The 21,414-nt window shown below is 51.0% G+C and overlaps 2 protein-coding genes across 3 annotated transcripts in view; one reads left to right on the top strand and one right to left on the bottom strand.

Moving 5' to 3' along the window:
* The first annotated feature begins 850 nt into the window (after positions 1 to 850).
* Positions 851 to 18,802, top strand: CAMK1G (calcium/calmodulin-dependent protein kinase IG). Of its 2 annotated transcripts, none has more exons than XM_014948577.1 (13): positions 851 to 966; positions 6,298 to 6,415; positions 9,908 to 10,036; positions 10,396 to 10,470; positions 11,162 to 11,300; positions 11,434 to 11,557; positions 12,150 to 12,225; positions 13,199 to 13,311; positions 14,230 to 14,308; positions 14,687 to 14,774; positions 16,053 to 16,480; positions 17,025 to 17,159; positions 18,168 to 18,802. In XM_014948577.1, the coding sequence occupies exons 2-12, from the start codon at positions 6,324 to 6,326 to the stop codon at positions 17,116 to 17,118; spliced, it is 1,437 nt and encodes a 478-aa protein (XP_014804063.1). In that variant the 5' UTR covers positions 851 to 966; positions 6,298 to 6,323; the 3' UTR covers positions 17,119 to 17,159; positions 18,168 to 18,802. The 2 variants fall into 2 exon arrangements, with proteins under 2 accessions (XP_014804063.1, XP_014804065.1); XM_014948579.1 differs by having other exon boundaries at positions 922 to 966; positions 6,105 to 6,415.
* A 341-nt stretch (positions 18,803 to 19,143) lies between these two features.
* LAMB3 (laminin subunit beta 3) overlaps positions 19,144 to 21,414 on the bottom strand; it is a 31,169-nt gene continuing 28,898 nt past the window's right edge. The window contains exons 23-24 of the mRNA XM_014948580.1: positions 20,147 to 20,300; positions 19,144 to 19,667 (exon numbers count right to left, since the gene is read on the bottom strand). Coding sequence (XP_014804066.1) covers positions 19,531 to 19,667; positions 20,147 to 20,300 — 291 coding nt within the window. The 3' untranslated portion in view covers positions 19,144 to 19,530. The remainder of the gene's footprint in view (positions 19,668 to 20,146; positions 20,301 to 21,414) is intronic.

The raw sequence follows: 21,414 nt of genomic DNA, 5'->3' as shown, positions 1-21,414 counted from the left end.
TCCCTGGGGGGGAACCCCATCCTGCCCCACACCGTGCAGCCCCACAGACCTGGGGATGACAGGGCTGGGGTGTCAGAGCATCCCTGGGGGGAACCCCATCCTGCCCTACATTGTGCAGCCCCACAGACCTGGGGATGACAGGGCTGGGGTGTCAGAGCATTCCTGGGGGGGAATCCCATCCCACCCCACAGACCTGGGGATGCCAGGGCTGGGGTGTCAGAGCATCCCTGGGGGGAACCCCGTCCTGCCCCACACCGTGCAGCCCCACAGACCTCCCAGCATCACGCAGGAGAATGCGGGGCAGTTCTCAACAATCCCTTGTTTGATTAAGGCCAATTATATTCACATCCCACCCAGGAATGTGCCAACAGGGAGCCGGGTACCGGCGGGGAGCGGGGCTGCTGTGGCCGCGCATCGTTCCCCGGACACCTCCATCCATCCATCCATCCATCCATCCCTCCATCCATCCATCCATCCATCCATCCCTCCCCGCCGGGTCCCCGTCCTGCCCCACACCGTGCAGCCCCACAGACCTCCCAGCATCACGCAGGAGAATGCGGGGCAGTTCTCAACAATCCCTTGTTTGATTAAGGCCAATTATATTCACATCCCACCCAGGAATGTGCCAACAGGGAGCCGGGTACCGGCGGGGAGCGGGGCTGCTGTGGCCGCGCATCGTTCCCCGGACACCTCCATCCATCCATCCATCCATCCCTCCATCCATCCATCCATCCGTCCATCCATCCATCCGTCCGTCCCCGCCGGGTCCCCGCGTCGGCGCTGGCAGGTGCGGTGCCGGCGTTGCCAGCGCCACGCCACGCACACGGACACCCACGTCGGTGCCTGGTTACCGTCACGGCGCAGCCATCGTCCCCCCTCCCCAGCACCCAGCGGGCTCTAATCCCCGCAGACGGCGGGAGCCGAGCCGGAGCGGCAGCAGGAGTTGCTTTGTTTGTGCTGACTTGGGTAAGCAAAAATACCATTTCCTCAATAGCCATTTGCTTTTTCCTCTCTCTTCTGTGCGGCGAAGCAGGTGGGATTCCGGCTAACCTGGGTTTGTTTTTTTTTTTTTAATCTTTAAATGAATTTTATCTCGTAAAGAGGAAAATAGGGGAGGACCTCTCGGCACAGACTGTCAGTCTCGTACCTACAGCACTCGTGGTATGTTTAGTGATTTCGTAGAAAGCTGCCTTCTGACATTTTTACTAGGAAAGTATTTTAAGGAATCAATTATTTATAATGAAAATTGTGGTTTTGAAAGTGTTTATCGAGGACTCCTGAGTTAACACAGTGTTTCTGAATCGATGGAGCGGTGGGATGAATACAACACGTTTAATGTGGATTTGTTTTTAATGGCGAGCTCATGTTTTCAATTTCTTGTTCTTTTGTCCCTGAACAGAGAGGCTGGCTGGGCAGTTAATTCATTCACATGCAGATTGCTTGTTTTGGTGTATTTTTTAAAGCAAAACCCTTCAACTTTGTGTTCTTGTATTCTTTTTTCTGTAAACTTCTTTCTAATTCTAAAGGCAAATCCCGAAAGCAGCACGTATCTTCCCCCCACATGTAACTTTGTCACAAGACTATTAATCATGTCTTACAATAATTCTGCTAATGCAGTATATCCATTCAGAAACAGAGTGTCTGCAGATGGATTTGTTACTGGGAGATACAAAAGCAGAACAAATTTCTTCAGGAAATATTTAAGCAAGGTCATAATAACACTCATTACACTGTAAGCAACGATGTGTCATTTGCTGGATGAGACCGACGATCGCAGCCGTCGCCTTTATTGACTGAGTCTGTAGAAGAGCCCAAAGGTTAGACATTAATATTGAAACTACTTACTACTTGCAGCATATACTCATCAGGCTGAAGTCCTGCACTTTGCTTAATTTGTTATGGCGGGGGAGAGGGAGGCTCAGCAAATGACAGCAGTGTTATGTACTTCACTTTCACCTCCCAGGGTCTGTACCTGCATCCATCAGCGAGCGTTGCCATGTCAGTGTGAAAGCTTAATGCATGAGTGTTCTTGCAATGTCAAAAGGTGGATGGACAGAGGGTGAGCACGGACCCTGCCCAAGCTCAGGTGTTGAAAATAGTGCATTTTGCAAGTGTGTGTTGGGTGCATTCTGTCCGTGCATCCCACTGCTACTGCTGGAATACGTGTCACCCAGGCAGGGGGTGATGCTCACACCAGCGGGGTGTCAGGAGGGCTCTGAGGAACCAAGCAGGTCAGGAATGTGATGGGAGCACGTGGATGGACACATCCTGTGGCAGGAAAACCTGCCAGTCTGAGCACAGACCCAAATAGTGCATTTTGCAAGTGTGTGTTGGGTGCATTCTGTCTGTGCATCCCACTGCTGCAGCTGGAAGACGTGTCACCCAGGCAGGGGGTGATGCTCACACCAGCGGGGGGTCAGGAGGGCTCTGAGGAACCAAGCAGGTCAGGAATGTGATGGGAGCACGTGGATGGACACATCCTGTGGCAGGAAAACCTGCCAGTCTGAGCACAGACCCATTTGCCCAACTTTTGTCAGGATGCTTTCTATTGCTGTGGAAATCAAAGGTGGTTCAGTGAAGGGAGCAGCCCCATTGACCTGTGTGCCAGCACTGAGAAAGGTCAGGATGCTGCTGGACCAGAGCTGGAATAAATAGGAATAAACAGCAAAACCCAGGCAACAAATAAATCAAACACTGCATTCCTGCAAACTGCTGCGAAGTGCAACAAGTGCCTTAACCAGATTGAGAGACAAAGTAAAGACAATTCCCAGAGCCTGCCCTGGGAGAGTCACCCGTCCCAAAATCCTGTCCTTCATCAAGCCCCTTTGGAAATGCTTCCCCAAGTATCAAAAGAGAGAAAAGTAGTGAGAATAATGGGATCCAGCCTGAGGAAGGTGGGCAGGTATTCATCACCCGAGCGCATATGCAGCTTTACATTTCAGGCAATTCAAACATTTGGTTATTTTGCTCTGAAAATAGCAGCACTTATCCCCTTCCTCGCAGGAAGGCGAGGGGAGGCAGGAAATGACTGGCTCGTGATGGCACAGAAAAACTGAGAAAGCAGGAAATCAAATACACGTGTAGGGAGTCAGAGCGATTCATCCAGCCTTTCCCCCAGCTATCAGCGACGCCAAATGCCGCGCAGAGAGTGACAGAAGGAGGAACTATAAGATGAGCAGATGATTCACAGGAGAATAAAGAAAACACGGAACTACCTTCCTTCAGGAGCAAAATCCATTTTAAAAAGAGACTTGTTGAAGTCGTTAAGGAATGAAACGTGAGGGTGCTGAGGGAGTCGAGCTTAAACCAGCAAACCTTGGGCAAATCTGACACTGGTGCTCGAATGGGCCCAGTGCACAGAAGTGAGTGTACGAGGTTCCCTGCCACCTCCCCCCGGGGGGGACTGTCACCTCCGTCCCGGTGCCCCAGCCTGGACCAGCCACCCCAGGAGGGATTTCTGGGCTGCCCCCAAAGAGCTCATGCCAACTGGGCCGTGCTTCAGCAAAGGAACGGGGACTAAAATACTGTTTGTCCCTGGGGCCAGGCTGACCTACTTTTTTTTTTTTTTTAATATTTATTTCACATCCTTTGTTTGACAGGAGGCTGGGAAAGAAACAGAGAGGGCATCTGCCTTTTACCCGTCATCCACCATCCACCCTCCACCACCCGCTGGCATTGTCACTCGGTATTGGGTTAAAGTGGGTAAAACTCACCTTCCCCCGGCAGCTGGACGTCTCTGCTGAGAAATCCCTTTTTGTGAGGCTCCAGTTCTGCAGACCTTGGGTGGGATGGGCAGGTCACTGCGAAGGCAAACTTCCTTTTGGGGCTCAAAGTACTGGCAGGAAGGTTTCTACTAATTGATCAGCATTTTTGTGAAGGACTTTTGATCTTCCCTGACTCCAAACAGCAGGAAATGGCTGGTTTTTACAAGGAGCTGTATTTCTAGGAGTTACACACATCAGAATCCAGAAGGTAAACAAAGGTCAGGTGCACGTTGGCCTTTGGTGCTTTTATAGACTGAAGCCTTCAATTGTTTACAATTGAGTGAATTTTGTTTTCAATAATGTTAAATTAACCTTTAAAAAATTGTGTCAAGGAGCTCAAAACCCTGAAACCGTGCTAATTAAGGAGATAAACGAGGTTCAGGGGGAATTCAATATCTGAGCTGTCTGTCACGAAACAACATCTTCCAGCTTTTTTCTCTGCTTTAATACTTCTGCCTTTTCCAAACGCTTCGTCCTACGCAAGAGACTGTGCTTTGTCCTTCAAAGGGACAGTTGTGTCTGTGAGGCTGTGGGGTGACTGTTCCTGCTCTTGGGAAGCACGATGCTCCATGTGGAGGGGCTGCTCCCCATGCCAGGGAGATGCCCCACGTGCTGAGGGGATGGTCCCCATACCAGGGGGATGCTCCATGTGCTGAGAGGCTGAGCTGTCTGTCACGAAACAACATCTTCCAGCTTTTTTCTCTGCTTTAATACTTCTGCCTTTTCCAAACGCTTCGTCCTACGCAAGAGACTGTGCTTTGTCCTTCAAAGGGACAGTTGTGTCTCTCAGGCCGTGGAGTGACTGTTCCTGCTCTTGGGAAGTGCGATGCTCCATGTTGAGGGGCTGCTCCCTATGCCAGGGGGATGCTCCCCGTGCCAGGGGGATGCTCCATGTGGAGGGGCTGCTCCCTATGCCAGAGGGATGCTCCGTGTGGAAGGCCGTGGAGTGACTGTTCCTGCTCTTGGGAAGTGCGATGCTCCATGTTGAGGGGCTGCTCCCTATGCCAGGGGGATGCTCCATGTGCTGAGGGGATGCTCCCTGTGCCAGGGGGATGCTCCATGTGGAGGGGATGCTCCCCGTGCCAGGGGGATGCTCCATGTACTGAGGGGATGCTCCCCATGCCAGGGGGATGCTCCATGTGCTGAGGGGATGCTCCCTATGCCAGGGGGATGCTCCTTGTGCCGAGGGGATGGTCCCCGTGCCCAGGGGGATGCTCCCTGTGCCGAGGGCACTGCTGGCAGCACCCAAACACCTGCTGCCCAGGGAGCTCCATGTGCCAAGGGGATGCTCCCTGTGCCAGGGGGATGCTCCTCATCCTGAGGGCACAGCTGGCAGCACCCAAACCCCTGCTGCCCAGGGATATTTTCAGTGTACTTCTTTTGTGTCCTGATGGTGTGGACAAGCCACGTTTTTTTATTATTTTTTTTCTAGTCTCAGGGCTTCTTTTTCACCTTCCAGCGTTCTTCCAGCTCTGTAATGTCAGATCCGATCTCATTAAGAGCGCTTAGATGTTTGTATAACATTTCACACCTCGTGCAAGCTCCAATTCCCCACCTCTCAGGTGAGCTCCCCCGGGAGCGTTACGGTCCTTAGGAGCTGTGCAGCCGGGGCTCTAAAGAGCTTAGTGCTGGGGGGAGGTCAGGGACTGGGACCTGGCCAAGGTCAAGTCGCCCATGAGCCACGGCGCGTGTTCCAGACACACGGCTCAGGCAGGAGTCCTGACAGAGCAGATCTCCTGTAGCTCCATCCTCCAGCGCCCATAACCCGTGCTCAGCCATCTCCACAAACTGGGGTTTTTTGGGGGCTGTTCTCACCCCCACGCACCGAGTAGGAGCCACAGAGGGGGACCGGTTGCTCCACGGCTGCAGCATCAACACCCCATCAGGGCAGGGCACCCCCTCGCCATCCCACCAGCCAGCGTCACAGCCCTGCAAGAAAAAGGCAATGGGAAGGTTATGAGTCAGAGCAAAAGCAATCTGTCAGTTAACAGCACTCAAAGACGACAGCAGTGCAAACTGTACAAGACAGATCAACAAAATGTTTTCTATCGATCCCCCTCCCCGCAGTCACGAGCTCTTTAAACTGTTTATTATTTGAGCGATAAAGCGGCTCAACTATAATCCATCTCCATCACTGGTTGTACCTAACTTCTAATCCATTAACTCATGGAGGCCTTAGTTAAAATTAGCAACCGTTCAGCATAGAAATATGAAGCACAATGTAAACATTTGTAATTGCCAGCACGCGCTAGATGAGTACACTGACGAGCGAGCAGTACCATATGGTCACCAGCTCCTCACCAGCTCCTCCCCAGCTGATCTGGTGTTTCACTCCGGCAGGGACACGGGCAGCGTCGTGGCTGTGAGCAGCAAAAGCAGCAGAGAATTCCACACACTTGAAAAATCTGGCTCCTCTGACCCAAAAAACACCATTCGCGGCACCCTGAGCCCAGCTGGCTGGGAGCAGTCCTGTTCTTCACCTGAGCACGTGCCCCGTCGGTCACCTCTCTCCTCCTCCTCCTCTTCCTCGCAGCGTTCCCTGCTTCCACTCTGGAGGAGATGGGTCGCAAGGAAGAGGACGACAGCAGCTCCTGGAAGAAACAGACGAGCAACATCCGAAAAACGTTCATTTTCATGGAGGCCCTGGGATCGTAAGTACCAGAGCTGCTCCCCAGCCAGAGCCACCTCCCGGCACCCTCTCCCCAGCCCAGGGCCACGACTCCCTGGGACTGGCCAATGTCACAAGAAAACATCTCCTCCTGAGTCGGGCACCGATCCTGAGGTGATCGGGGACTGATCCTGAGGTGAGGGGTGGGCTCTGGAGCTGTGATTCATGTCTCACACTCACTGAGTGGCACCAAAACAGCTCCTTCCCACCAGCTCCGGGGCAGCTCTGCCCTTTCCTCCTTCCCCTTGAAGCCCACATGGCCAACCAGTTCAGTTTTTGCCCGTTTCCTGCTGGAAATTTTGCCCATTTCCACTGCCCTGCTGCTGCTGCAAGGTCAAGCAAGGTCAAGGGATGGCTCCGGGAGAGGCATTATAACAATAATGTGTATATTTAGCTCATAAACCCTGACTGGGTTGGGGGATGAAACAAGAACAAGGATGTTGAAGGCACACAATACTTCTCCGGGAGTTAACAGCTTAATTTGCCTATTCATGCGAACGAGACAAGAAAACATTTCCAAGGTGGTGGAGGAGGAATTGAATTACCTCCACCAGCAAGTTCCGTCACAGGCAAATTTTCTGCGACTTCAGAACCCACAGCAGAGCTCCCGAAAAACAGCTACTCCTGAGCTGGGCAACATTTTAAATTATCCTGTTCCTGATCAGCCTCAGAAATTAGTCAAATTATCCAACAGCTTTCTCTAAAGGAACAAGGTTAGAAAAAGCTTTGTTCTCTCCTAGCCAACTTGTTGATTCATCATTTTTTAATAAGGGGCATAATTATTATAAACTGTTAGGGACAGATATATAGAACAGATGCCCCAGCATCTGATTTGTAGGTTGTTCATTTCCTACTATTACATTAATAGGAAAATTTAGCATTAGAAATTGGGATTTTTTCCACATGCACCACTTCAGCTACCCAAAGGACAGAAACAAAGATCTGGGACCTAAAACTACCTGGAAACTTACTATTACCTTCCCCAGCTGTTGGATCAGGGACCTTAGTGAGGACGTCCCTTCCCATTCCCTGAGAGCCCTCAGGAACTTGAAAGGCTTTTCCACGGAACAGCCTGTGGAGCCAATCTTTGGAGAAAATGGTGTGAAACAAGGAAAAGGTCTCAACACCAACTGCTTTTTGGGCCAGGAGAGAGAAGGCCATTGCACACAATTTACTGAGTGAAACAAAGTGGTTCCCAGTGAGAGGACGAGGGGCAACGGGCACAAGCTGGAACATAAGAGGTTCCACTCAAATATGAGGAGAAACTTCTTCACGGTGAGGGTGACAGAGCCCTGGAACAGGCTGCCCAGGGAGGGTGTGGAGTCCCCTTCCTTGGAGATTTTCAAGACCTGCCTGGATGCTCCTGAGTAACATGCTCTGACAAGCTCTAGGCAATCCTGCTTCAGCAGGGGAGTTGGACTAGATGATCTCTATGGTCCCTTCCAACTCTAGAAATTCAGTGAAAGATTCGAGCTCATCTGTTGGGCCACCTTCCTAAAAATCTGTGGGTTTTTTTCTTTGGGTGGTTTTTGTTGTTTTGTTTTTTTTTTTCAAAAGGAATCCCTCGTCCTTGCTAGGAACCAGTCCTGGGAGAGCCCAGTTCCTCACAGCCCCAGTGGTCTTGCACAAGATTTCAGCAGCACCCAGGGGCCCATGGAGGAGAAGGAGGATGAGGAGGAGGAAGGCTGAGATGAGCAGAGCAAGGAGCTGCCTCCGGCTCCTGCGGCCCCTGCGTCATGGCCGGCTGCCGCTCGCTAACGAAGACACAGGAGCGAAGCACCGCTCGCCAGATGGGCACAGCTCCGTGCTCAGCCCATCTATCTGCACCGTGCACTGGATTCTTTGTTTAATGGATTATAGGAGGTTTTCTGCCCTTGTTTACTGGGTTTCCAGCAATAGCATCCCAACCAGAAAGGTGCTTCCACGGTGTTCACCTTCCTCCCTCCGCCCTCCAGGGCTTTGCAGACTCAGTGGCAAGTTCCATTTAACTGCCATCAATTAATCTGCTGCTCGTTTGATGAGGATTATTGAGGACTGGCCTGGCAAAGTATGCACTGTCACTACCCCGAGACATGTGTTCGGCTGCCTAAGACAAACCTTTAACAGGATTGTGAGCTTTAGGCATGTTATAAATACCTGCTCACGGCTGCTGCGGGGTTCACCTTATCAGGGCTGCACCAGAGACTCACTGTCCCAGGGTTACGCAGGTATTGGCAGTCCCTGCAGAAAGGAAAACACATGAGATGTTGAAATTAAAATATTAACTGAGGTTACCCAGTTATTTTGCACTTTAGATATAGAGCACGTTGGTTGGTACACCCAAACTGCAGCATAATTGGGCTCTTCTCACTGCAGTTGGGCTGTCTCAGCCCTCAGGGCGATGCTGACAGGGAAAGTGAAGTGTCCTAAGACGATGGGGTCTCTCGGGACACACGATTTGTATTAAGCAGGAATTTGGCCCCGTTAGAGCGGAGGCTGCTGATCTTTCCCCAGGGACTGTTGACCCCAGAGAGCCCCTGAGCTGCAGCCTGCCCCACGCACAAGGTGGTGATCGATCCATACGGCCCCTCGGCTGGGCTGGCATCAGCCCAGGGAAATCCCCCCATTCCCAAGGGATTCAAGGGCAAAGGTTCCATGAAAGGGAGCGAGCTGTGAGAGTTTTGATGGTGGTCTCACAGAGACTGGACTGGGCTGCCCAGGGAGGTGGTTGAGGCCCCATCCCTGGAGGTGTTCAAAAGAGGGGTTGATGTAGTGCTGGGAGGTCTGGTTTAGTGATGATGCTCCTTGTTTGTTGTGTGGGTGTCTATTTTTGTCAGTTAGGTTGACGGTTGGACAAGATGATCTTTAAGGTCCCTTCCAACCTAGAAGATTCTGTGATTCTGTGCCTCCTCCTGCACCCACAGAATCACCCACCCAAGGTTTGTCCTGAAAAGAGGGAGCTCTGAGCTGGACACGGCTGAAGCTCACCCATCTCCTGGACCACTGGACCAGTGAAACCCTTCACTGTCTTTACAGACAGTCCTGAAGAATGTAACTTCATTTCAGTGCGGGGATCCCACCCAAGGTTTGTCCTGAAAAGAGGGAGCTCTGAGCTGGACACGGCTGAAGCTCACCCATCTCCTGGACCACTGGACCAGTGAAACCCTTCACTGTCTTTACAGACAGTCCTGAAGAATGTGACTTCATTTCATTGTGGGGATCTTTTTTGTCCACTCCCTCAACACAGCTTCGTGATGAGCTATGTGAAAATAACCTTTTCTCTACAACAACAAAAAAACCTGAGAAAATTATGGAGGTTTTTCTACATATTGCATTGAATATCCTAAGTTTGGGGCTGCTGGCGATGTAGTTCTAGCCTTACAATCAGCATCATATAGAGCTAAATATTGCTGCTGCTGGGTTTTTTCTGCCTCCCTGTAACTATCCTTCACAGCAGCAGCACCTGCTGAAACACAACTTCTTCTCCCCTCTGCAGAGGTGCCTTTTCAGAAGTTTTCCTGGTGAAGCAAAGAAGCACCGGGAAGCTCTTTGCTCTCAAGTGCATCAAGAAGTCTCCTCTCACAAGGGAGAGCAGCTTGGAGAATGAAATAGCAGTGCTGAAAAAGTGAGTATACGTCCATTGTAATGGCAAGTAGAACAAATGTCCTTTCCCAAGACCTGTGGCTCTACAGTAAGAAGCATATAAAAGAAATAAGTATTCATTTTTAAAGAATATATAAGTATTACTGTGAATTAGTGGATCAGTAAAGTTTCCTCTGGTCTGGTCCTCTGTGGCTGATGCCCTGGTGCCGTGAAGGGAGTTTGCAGAGGCATCAACGGTCTCCTGCCATGCAGGGTGAGGGACACTGGCTGGGACCAGCCAAGTGAACGTTCTCTGGGGATGAAGCAAAGCAACTGGTGGGTTTCCCACTTGAAAAACCACTTTGTCCTGGCCAGGTTTCTGACCCACGTTTCTCTTTGCAGAATAAAGCACGAAAACATCGTGACTTTAGAAGACATTTACGAGAGCACAACCCACTTCTACCTGGTGATGCAGCTGTAAGTGTCCACAGAGCCCTTTCTTTGTGGGGTGCAGAGGAAGAGGAGGCAGGGCCAGGGCCATGAACCCCATTTCTCACCCCCACATTAACTGCCCACACAGGAGCCCAGCAAACTCCTCTCAGTATCGGGGCGAGAGCCGCGGGGTTTGACGTGTGGGACACTTCTCACGCTGCCTTGGACCATGCTCCTTTTAGCAGCAAGTTTTTAAAGCAAGATGAGGCTCTATTTATGCAAATTAATTCATCACAGTTTAGCAGGGCAGAGACAGAAGTATTTCTAATTAAAGCTGTGCCATGCAGGGTTTCTAGAAATGAAAATGGGCAACGTGTCAGCTGCAGAGAAAGCAGCTCCGAGCACCCGGCTGCTCCTGCTAACTTGCAGATTTAGCTAAAGGAAGCCATCGCAGAAAACCACAGATCTGCTGGTGTAGCAGAGCCTGGAGCCAGTCCTGCCTCCTACCCTTACCCAAATTCCCCAGGTTTACCAGTAACACTTACTGGTACCCTGAAACTGCACCCGAGAGAGTCCATCGGTCTCTCAGACTCTCAACTGCTGCCCAAGGAAGGGCTCTGCTGTAGGTGGAGATGTAAAAGGACCAGCAAGTTACCTTGCCTCGTACAGGAAAGCTTGAGTAGCTTTCTTGAATTTTCTTTTCAGCCTCTTTCTTTCTGAACTACCATTTCCACAGGGTCTCTGGGGGAGAGCTGTTTGACCGAATTTTGGAACGAGGAGTTTACACGGAGAAAGATGCGAGTGTGGTGATCCACCAGGTCCTGACAGCAGTGAAATATCTCCACGAAAACGGGATCGTTCACCGTGACCTGAAGGTGAGCCCCGACCCTCGGCCCCAGCCGTGCGGTGGGGAGCTGGCACGACCACGGGCTCTGCCCTGGCACTTTCTGCTGTTCCTTTCCATTTTTCTACCACAAATTTCAACCTCCGACCACTCTGTGTTCACAGCCTGAAAACCTTCTTTACCTTACTCCCGAAGAGAATTCCAAAATCATGATCACGGACTTTGGCTTGTCTAAAATGGAACAGAACGGCATCATGTCCACGGCCTGCGGGACCCCGGGATACGTCGGTGAGCGGGGGATCAGGAATGGGCTGGTGCCAGTGGAGGTTGTGCACGTACAGTAGCTGGTGCCAGTGGAGGTTGTGCACGTACAGCACCTTGCCTAGCAGAAAGGAAAAGAAATACATAATTATGTATTAACAACCTGCTACTCACTGATGCACTGCGTAGACACACAAAGACCGGATTATAAACGAGTGTAGAGGCTGCGAAATCCCAGAATGTTTAAAAGTGCAAAGAAAAGGATAATTTTAAGAGCAGTATAATTCAGCGTTAGTCATGTATTTGTTGAAAGATTACAAAAATAATTTTAACACAAAGGGATTTTGTTCAATGCCCACTAGACTGCATTAGCTTGATCCACAGTTACCGGGTAAAACCTGAGGACACCTCAGGCAGAAATTGTCAGTGGTTCTTTCCGTTCAATGGCATAAAATAGTTACAAAAAGCCCAGCCCAATCCCACCGGTAAATGGGGCAGTTACGGGCTGATTCTCTGCACTGGCACCTCAGAGGCCAAGCATACAAGAAACTACTGCTTTTCCCAGTATTGGATAATTTATTATTGCTTAGAGTTTTCATTTGGTTTTGCTGTTGTGCAGCCCCCGAGGTCTTGGCCCAGAAGCCCTACAGCAAAGCCGTAGACTGCTGGTCCATCGGAGTCATCACCTACATCCTGTGAGTACGAGCAAACCCCATCCCACTTCTTTTGCCAGGAGTTCTCAGGAGTTCTCTCCTCATAAGGGAGGAGAGGCTGAAAGAGCTGGGACTCTTTAGTTTGGAGAAAAGAAGGCTGAGGGGAGACCTTATCAATGCCTACAAGTATCTCAAGGGCGGGCTCAGGAAGGAGGGAACCAGACTCTTTTCAGTGGTTGCCAGTGAGAGGACAAGGGGCAATGGGCACAAGTTGGAACATAAAGGGTTCCACTTGAATATGAGGAAGAACTTTTTCACGGTGAGGGTGGCAGAGCCCTGGAACAGGCTGCCCAGGGAGGGTGTGGAGTCCCCTTCTCTGGAGATTTTCAAGACCCGCCTGGATGCTCCTGAGTAACATGCTCTGACAAGCTCTGGGTGGTCCTGCTTTAGCAGGGGAGTTGGACTAGATGATCTCTATGGTCCCTTCCAACTCTAAAAATTCAGTGAAATTCAGCGAAATTCAGAGTTTCCCATCCCCTCCGTCCCGCACACCCCTCTGCAGGGCGGCAGCGCCGGCGGGGACAACACCAGAGCTCCCACAGCAGCCACGAATTCTTCCTCTGCACGGATTCACCAGACCGTGGCAATGAGCAGAGATGAAAGGAATCACATTTTCTCTATTATGTGCCTCATCCTATGCTTTGCTGGGTTTTTTGTTGGTTTTTTTTTTTTTTGGTTGCCTACAAATACCATTCAATCTTCCCTTGGTACTTTTTGTTTCATTTCCTCCCACACCATGCAGCTATGTACCAGCTGTGGCTTTGTCCTTTCGCTGCTGCAGTTAAGTTTTTAACTCTTTTCTGCAGCTTTATTGATACGCTTTGATGTGAGGGACAGATTTGGGGGCAGAGCAGCCCGTTACTCACTCTCACTTGTGTTGCCCACGTGTGCCCAGCCCGGCCGGGCTGCAGAGGAGCCTGTGCCGAGGTGGACACTGCTTTCTGCTCTGTTCCAGGCTCTGTGGGTACCCCCCTTTCTATGAAGAGACCGAATCCAAGCTGTTTGAAAAGATTAAGGAAGGCTACTATGAGTTTGAGTCTCCGTTTTGGGATGATATCTCTGAGTCAGGTAAATCCCTGGGCGCTGGGAACCTCCCGTCAGCTCCAATCCCGACCCCACCAGCTCCAATCCCGACCCTCAGGCACAATCCTGCTCCTGCCAAGCCCCTGGGCACCCCCAGCACCCCCATCCCAGCACCCCCCATCCTTTCTCAAACATGTTATCACAGCTGAAGCCTCTGTTACCCCAGCGCTGATCTCCACAAACAGTTAACGAGCTCAGAGCGGGCTTTGGTTTCCCTTAGAATCAGGGCAACTTCGGGGGTTTTATCACCCTGTTTTTGCTTTTCTTGAGGGGTTGGGTTTTGAGTTTTTTTCCCTTTTTTCTTTTCCCCTTTGCTTTTCTCCCCATCAGGTCACGTTTCCTCCCAGCCCCCATCTCACCCTTCCACCACCCACCCGCTGGGGAGCTCACGGGCACCAAGTTTCCTGAAGCAGCATCTTGGCAGCGTGTTTTGAACATCAGCCTTTTACACACACAGACAGCACCAGCAGGAGGTTTGTTAGGACATGACTACACGCACCACAACCAACCCTGAAAAGAAAAAAAAATAATAAAAAAAAAATTAAAATACAGGAATGTAAATACTCTTCAGGGCAACTTCTAAATCTGCTCAGTTTGCACTTTCTGATTTTTTTTAGAGTTTTTTTTTTTTTTTAGAGTTATTTTTTATCTGAAGTAGTTCAGCTGGAATTCACATAATCTAAGCGTGGAGGTTGGCACATCCCCAGTTAACACGTTTTCATCTGGAGCCCTTCACCCCAAACACCTCCCTTGAATGGGGAGATGAAGCGGGAGGAACAACACCCCCTTGGGACCACCCTCTGCCACCTTTATCCACCAGCCTTTGCCACATCCCGTCGGGATCATGTCTTGGAAGACGGAGAAAATAACCTTTTTTCTCTCTCCTTCTCCCTCCCCAAACAGCCAAGGACTTCATCAGACACTTACTGGAGAAAAACCCGAGCACGAGGTTCACCTGTGAAGAAGCCCTGCGGCACCCGTGGTGAGTGGCCAGTGGGCACGGGGCTTTGCCAGCCCCCGTGGCAGAGCAGGGGTGTCACCCTGGACCCGTCACCAACCCCATCCCCCTCTGCCTCCACGGGGCCCTTCCTTTTTTATGTGCTGAGGAAGAAAATGATGAATAATTAAAGATGCAATTTGTGCACATTTGCCTTCACAAACAGAGGCGAAGACGAAATCCCACCCTGAGCCTTCCCAAAGCTTTGAAGTGTGTGTTTGCGTTCCATTTTGTTGCTGTTTTTCCTTTGGGTTTAATTATTGCTGATTGAACGTACAAAGCAGGCCGTCGCCTGCAGAATGTGGAATGCCTTTACAAATGCCATCTGCCCACGAGCCCGTTTTCTCCTCTCCCCATCTGCAGGATTAATGGCAATACAGCCCTCCACCGTGACATATACCCATCTGTCAGCGCCCAGATTCAGAAGAACTTTGCAAAGAGCAAATGGAGGGTAAGTCGGGGCTGGTGGGAGCCTCCAGCCATTTCAAGCCCCCGAAACAGCACGTGGGGTTCCAGCTGTGTCGGGAAGCACCCAGCACCGAGACCCCCCCAAAACTGGATATTCCCCACTGCAATGTGGGCTGGTGGATTTACCACAACCATAGCACTAGAGCGGCCTCGCCAAGAAAGTAAAGGGGAGGGAGAAATGATTATTGCCTTTATATTGAGGGAGTAAATTGGTGCTCCATCAGCAGATCTTTCTGCAAGCTTAATCCAGCTTTTCCTCCTTTCAGCCTTGAGATAATTTGGTACTTCATTTACATCAAGTGTTCTAGTAAGAATTTGGGCGGAGAGGGGAAAGCCATAGGAACCCACGTGTACGACAGCATTTTAAATACATTCAAAATTCAGCTCTAGTCTCCGTTTCACGCTGCGGGGTAATTTACAGCTGTTCCCTCATTTCCTCCCGTAGAAATGGTTTTAATCTTCCAAAGCACCCGCAGTTTGTACTCACTGGAAACCCTGGTGTTTATAGAATCATAGAATCATAGAATGGTCTAGGTTGGAAGAGACCCTTGGGATCATCGAGTCCAACCATCTCCCCTACTCTACAAAGTCCTCCCCTACACCATGTCCCTCAGTACCGCAGCTAAACGGCCCTTAAACACAGCCAGGGATGGGGACTCCACCCCCTCCCTGGGCAGCCTGTTCCAATGCCCGACCACTCTTTCTGTGAAAAATTCTTTCCTAATGTTCAGTCTAAACCCACCCTGTTGGAGCTTGAAGCCGTTCCCTCTCGTTCTGTCACTAATTACCTGTGAGAAGAGACCAGCACCAACCTCTCTACAGTGTCCTTTCAAGTAGTTGTAGAGAGTGATGAGGTCTCCCCTCAGCCTCCTCTTCCTCACACTAAACAGCCCCAACTCCCTCAGCCGCTCCTCATACGATTTGTTTTCCAGCCCCCTCACCAGCTCCGTTGCCCTCCTCTGCACTCGCTCCAGCACCTCGAGATCTCTCTTGGATTGAGGTGCCCAAAACTGGACACAACACTCGAGGTGTGGCCTCACCAGTGCTGAGCACAGGGGCACAATCACCTCCCTACTTCTGCTGGTCACACTATTTTTGATACAATGCCAGGAAGGAGCAGGTCCCTCTTCCCACACCCTGTGCCAACAGACAGTGGGTGCTCCCCAGCCCAGCGCTGCCCACCCTGGGGTAGGGGGGACAGTCCCCTTGCCCCCCCAGCACCATTCCGTGCTCACCCCGGGGTTTTTCTCCTCTTCCCCAGCAAGCCTTCAACGCCGCCGTGGTGGTGCATCACATGAAGAAGCTCCACATGAACGGTCACGCCACGGCTGACGGCACCCTCCCCGTTATCCAAGTCTCGGAGGCCTCCAGGCCCAACACGCCGGCGGTGGCCAGCAGGCCAGCAACCCCACACGCAGACAAGGAGACCCCCCAACCCCTGGTCCCCACGCGGGGCTGCCCGGATCCTCCCTCTCCACTGGAGGAAGACATAGGAATGAGAGAGGGAAAGCTCCAAAACCACCCCGAGAAGGCAGCGCTGCCAGCGGGGAGCAGCCTGGCCCTGCCGGAGAACCACAGCCCCCCCGGCAGAACCTCCTGTGGCTGCAGTCCCACCTGCGTGGGGCACGACAAAACAAAGACATCCTTCTGCTCCGAGACGGTGCTGCTTAAAAAATCTGCAAAGTCCCAGTAGGTAGCCAAGCCTATCAGCCATAACTTCCAACAAAGTATATGGGAATAACCATCCCTGGAAGGAGTGATCTGGCGCATAAGTTGCCAGCCCCGGGTGGAGGTAGAAGGGAGGGAGGAGGAAGGATGGAGGGGCTGGATGACTGTGCCCAGCCAAGTGTCCCCCAGGGCTGCAGGAGCAGCTGGTGAGGTGGGTTGCCCAGGCTGTGAGGCAGGTTGCCCAGGCTGTGGGGCAGAGCCTGCAGCGAGCCCAGGCAGCAGCGCTCGGTGCCACGCTCGTGGACTCCAGCACATTTGCTCTCCAAAAAACCAAAATCACTGGTGGTTAAAGCTGCCGATGCCAATTCCTCAGCTGGGGTACAGTGCCCAGCCCCTGCCTTTGCTGCAGCGCTGACTGGCACCCAGCTCTGCTTTGCTTTCAGCAGTTGGTATTCTTTATATCAAAACCACGTTTTGAATTCATCTACGGAATGATCATAAATATTACTAATTCTTTTTTTTTCCTTCTTCTTCTTTCTCTTCCAATTCTTCCATTTCCAACCAGCCATTTCAAATCAGAAGTTCTTGTTCCAATGAAAACCAGTAAACACTCTTCTCACTGTGGCACCGGGCAAACTGGAGTTTGTTTGATCATGTGAGGAGGGAGGAGGCAGCCACCGGGCTCCCCACATTGCCAGCGGTAAGTGCTCTGCAATCCCATCACTAGCAGCTTTTAATTAATCCCATTATGGCATGAAAAAGGGAAAGGCACAAATAGCAAAGTGATTGTACAGGAAATAATTTGACTCGCAGTTTTTTTTGTAACAGAAAAAGCCCGAACTAAGCCATCTTTGAAGGAAGAAATCACCTTTCAGCTTCCATTAAGGCCAGTCCAGTGACTCTGAATCCAACTCTTACAATTACACCAGGGTTGCCCGAGGAGCGTGTGAAGGGAAGCCAAGCATGGACCTTGTTGTATCAAACTCTACAGCTATTCAGAGCTGCTCACTGGGAATCAGACTGGGACCAAACAGCTCCATCAGCTGGGATGAGGGCTTTTCAGCTGGGTCTCAGCTGTGACCATGAGCAAAGGGCTGACAAGAGGCTGCTGGTCCATGGCCAAGCGTAGACAGGACATAGACATCTCTGCAGCCCAAAGGGCCCTTCCCCTCCCCAGACTCGGTCCCGGCAGGGCAGGTTAAGTGACTTTGTCACCAGAGAGATGTTCATTTTGTAGGAGAGCAGAGTACAATTGTGAAAGCATCATCCTGTTTGACCGTAGCTGGGATTAATTCAGGACTCTCTAAATTGTAATCATTTGCACCCCATTATCTATGAGCAGTAAGAAGCATCGCTATGAGATCCTGCAATAAAGAACGCCCCTCAAAGGTGAGCATGTGCTAGCAGAGTTCTCCACAAAAGCTACAAAAAGTGAGCTACGTCCTATCATCTTTTATGACACTCTCTTCTGATGAGATTATATGAAGAGAACTGTAAAATACAAAGGATTAATGGAAGAGACAAACGCAAGTAAGATCTCCTATGGGCTCCAAAAGGCCCGTTCCAATAGTCTTTTATAAACAAGGCACAGAAAGGGATCTAAGCTGTTCCTGACCCCCATGCTCCTGCTCATTAACAGAGCGCATTTTGAAGGTGGCAGTCTAGGGAAACAAAGTTCAATCCCCAATTGAAATTCTCTCTCTTGCAGAAACAGAAGGGCTGTTTTACTCTTTTCTGCACTTCAAAGCCAGATCTGCATCGACAGTGCAAGGGAGAAAGGAGGCTGTGTCCCACCAGGAGCAGGCGGGCAGCAGCGACCGGCCGGTGACAGCGGCACGTTAGTCCCAGGCAGCCATCCATGCAGTGACCTCGGGGTGTCTCTGGATCGTTGAAGCTGGAAGAAGGCACTTTAGCAAGGGAAAATCTGAGGCTACTGCTCACATACTCAGTGTATATTATCCATACGACATCGCTCAGTGCTATAAGCTTTTGTTTTCTCTATACTCTTTAGTTGTCCAATGCATAACGAGAGCATTGCACAAGGTAAACCCTACAAACCAAAGCCATGCGGAATTTTACTCAGCAGCAGCTCAGCTATTTTTACAACCTGCATCCCATCCATTCCTTGGATTTTGGTTAGTCCCAGGCTTCGGCACTCTGAAGTTCAGCATCAAGCAGCTGCCCAGGCTGCTCATTTCTCACTTTGGCTACGGAAGGAGAGACAACCTGCTAGCACCCTCTGTATGTCTGATAATAACCACAGCGAGGTCTAAATCCCCTGCTTTCAAGTCTGTAATTGCACAATAAATACTTGCTTAATAAAGCTGGGTTTTGTTTTGTAAAGTGCCTCTTGGTTATTCATAGAAATTTGATGGGAAACGGTCTATTAAGTCCCTTCTAAAGCGTTCCCCGCGCATCTGCAGACCTGCTCCCTCTGGTATTTTTCTGGCAAAGCGTGACACGGTAAATAAGCAGATTGTGGCAGAAAGTCAAACAAGACATTTGACTTCACCTTTGAGTACGAGATCGCTTTCCTATTATTTGTATAAATACAGGTATGTTGTCTAGATGAGATGGAGATAAAATTCCCCACTTCCGTGATCCAGTCCTTGAAGAAAGATCTAGGAGGGAAGCGCCGAAGCCACGGCAAGTTTTAAGGATTAACTGCAGCGTAGATAAAAAAGTTTTAAAAAGCCCCACATGGGGGTTTTAATTTGAACAGTGAAATTCAGCTAAAAGAGCTAAAACAAGAAAAAGAAATAATGTCTGGGTTTATAAACCCCTCTGGAAACAGCAGCTTCGGGGATGTTTTCATGTGCAACGGAAGATTGATGTCTCTCCCCCTTTGTCCTCCAAGACTGGGCAGCTCCAGCCAGCCCAAGCAAGGTTCTCCCTCTCCAGGGGGCTGCTCCTTTGGCTCGGTGCAGCTAATTTTCCAGAGGTTCAGAAACTCAATTTACTAAAAATAGAGACGTTGGGCACGTGAGAACTCCAGCCGGAAAAGGGGAATAAATAGAGAAGTCAGTTCCTGCAGAGGGGGAAGGCGACGCCGCGGCAGCGCGGGCGCTCGCTCAGGAGCAGCTCTCGTAGTAGGCGACTCGCTTGTTGATGGTGTCCCGGATCATTCCCACCTGCTCCTCCAGGCCCGACAGCCTGGCAGACTTGGACATCAAAGCCTTGTTGCTTTCCTGAATCTCCTTCTCTAAAGCTGAGGAGAGAGGGCAGGAAAGGGTGACGCGATGATGGGACGGGAGGAAGGCATCGTGGCCATCGCGCTCCCCGGCAGGTTGGGCTGAGCCTCCACCTCCCTCCTGCCAGCTCTGCTGGGGCCAGGAAAACAACTACCTTCCTCCTGTATTCTCCCTTCTCCCCCTCAAAACACCCCAACACAACTGTTCCAAACAAAGCCATTACTTCTGAGTGCTTAAAAATGGAAGTAAGCGTGTGGAACAAAATGGGGGCACACTGACATCGTAGGCAGAACATCCCTTCCACAGCCACCCACACCCCCACGCAAAATCTGAACTTACTGGCACAGCACCAGCAGATGCAGCCCAATTCTGCACCACCTCACTCCCCAAAGGATGCTCTCCTTCTCCTAATTTCTTTCCCTCACCCCGCTGGGAGTCAAAAGCCCTTCCCCAGGGTGTGAGATTATTATTACATTGAGTTCACAAAGAGTCTTACTTTCCATCCTGAGCATCATGGCCAGAGTTTCCTCAAACAGAGCCTGTGCCTCCAGGTCTATGCTTTGCACCCTGCGGCCCTGCTCTCCCAGATCCGGGCTCTGCTCCATCCTCCCCTTCAGCTCAGCGTACATCTGCTTCACTTGTTCAAAAGCCTGTGGAAAAGCAAATAATGTTTTTACAAACATCCTACCATGCAGGTAGGATGAAGCAAAAAGACTGGGGGGAAGGGGATTTGCCAATACTGAATCTGTTTTAAATATGAAAGGGATGGTGCACTAGAGTTTTGCCACGAGGTTATCATGCAAATGAGTAGCAGTTTGTGATGCACCCCATAAGATGCTGACTGACAGCTCTATGGGCTACTGTGCCTCAGGCAGGAGATACAGCAGAGAGAAGTTTCCAGCAAAAAGCATTAGGATTGGGAAAGATCCTGGAAACAGGACAGGACAGGCTGGAGAGGTGGGCCCAGGTGAACCTCATGAGGTTCAACAAGAGCAAATGCAAGGTTCTGCACCTGGGCCGGAACAATCCTCACCACCAATACAAACTAGGGGGTGAGGTATTGGAAAGCAGCCCTGAGGAAAGGGACTTGGGGGTGCTGGTGGATGAGAAGTTGGACATGAGCAGGCAGTGGGCAGCTGCAGCCCAGAAGGCCAATCCCATCCTGGGCTGCATCAAAAGATGCCTTGCCAGCAGGTCCAGAGAGGGGATTCTGCCACTTTACTCTGCTCTGGTGAGACCTCACCTGGAGTATTGTGTGCAGGTCTGGAGCCCTCAATATAAGAAGGACATGGACCTGATGGAGAGGGTCCAGAGGAGGGCCACAAGGATGATCAGGGGGATGGAGCACCTCTGCTCCGAGGACAGGCTGAGGGAGCTGGGGTTGTTCAGCCTGGAGAAGAGGAGGCTCCGGGGAGACCTAATAGCAGCCTTCCAGTACCTGAAGGGAGCCTACAGGAAGGCTGGGGAGAGCCTGTTTAGAAAGGCCTGCAGTGACAGGACGAGGGGCAATGGCTTCAAGCTGGAGGGGAACAGATTTAGACTGGAGATGAGGAGAGGGTTCTTCACTGTGAGGGTGGTGGAGCACTGGAACAGGTTGCCCAGGGAGGTGGTTGAGGCCCCTTCCCTGGAGCTATTCAAGGAGAGGCTCGACGAGGCCCTGGGCAACCTGGTCTAGTTGGGGGTGTCCCTGCTGACTGCGGGGGGGTCGGACTAGATGGCCTTTGGAGGTCCCTTCTGGCCTGGGCAAGTCTATGATTCTATGGA

Source organism: Calidris pugnax, unplaced genomic scaffold, assembly GCF_001431845.1.
Source record: "Calidris pugnax isolate Ruff unplaced genomic scaffold, ASM143184v1 scaffold91, whole genome shotgun sequence".
In the NCBI taxonomy this organism is placed as follows: Eukaryota; Metazoa; Chordata; class Aves; order Charadriiformes; family Scolopacidae; genus Calidris; species Calidris pugnax.
Note: the sequence above shows the minus strand (reverse complement) of the source record. Positions and strands in the feature narration are given on the sequence as shown.

Bases quoted from the DNA above. Each gene is read 5' to 3' on its own strand.
- CAMK1G (XM_014948577.1), top strand. From the start codon at position 6,324: ATGGGTCGCAAGGAAGAGGACGACAGCAGCTCCTGGAAGAAACAGACG. The intron at 6,416-9,907 runs GTAAGTACCAGA...TCCCCTCTGCAG, and splicing joins TTCATGGAGGCCCTGGGATC to AGGTGCCTTTTCAGAAGTTT. The intron at 14,309-14,686 runs GTGAGTGGCCAG...CCCCATCTGCAG, and splicing joins GAAGCCCTGCGGCACCCGTG to GATTAATGGCAATACAGCCC.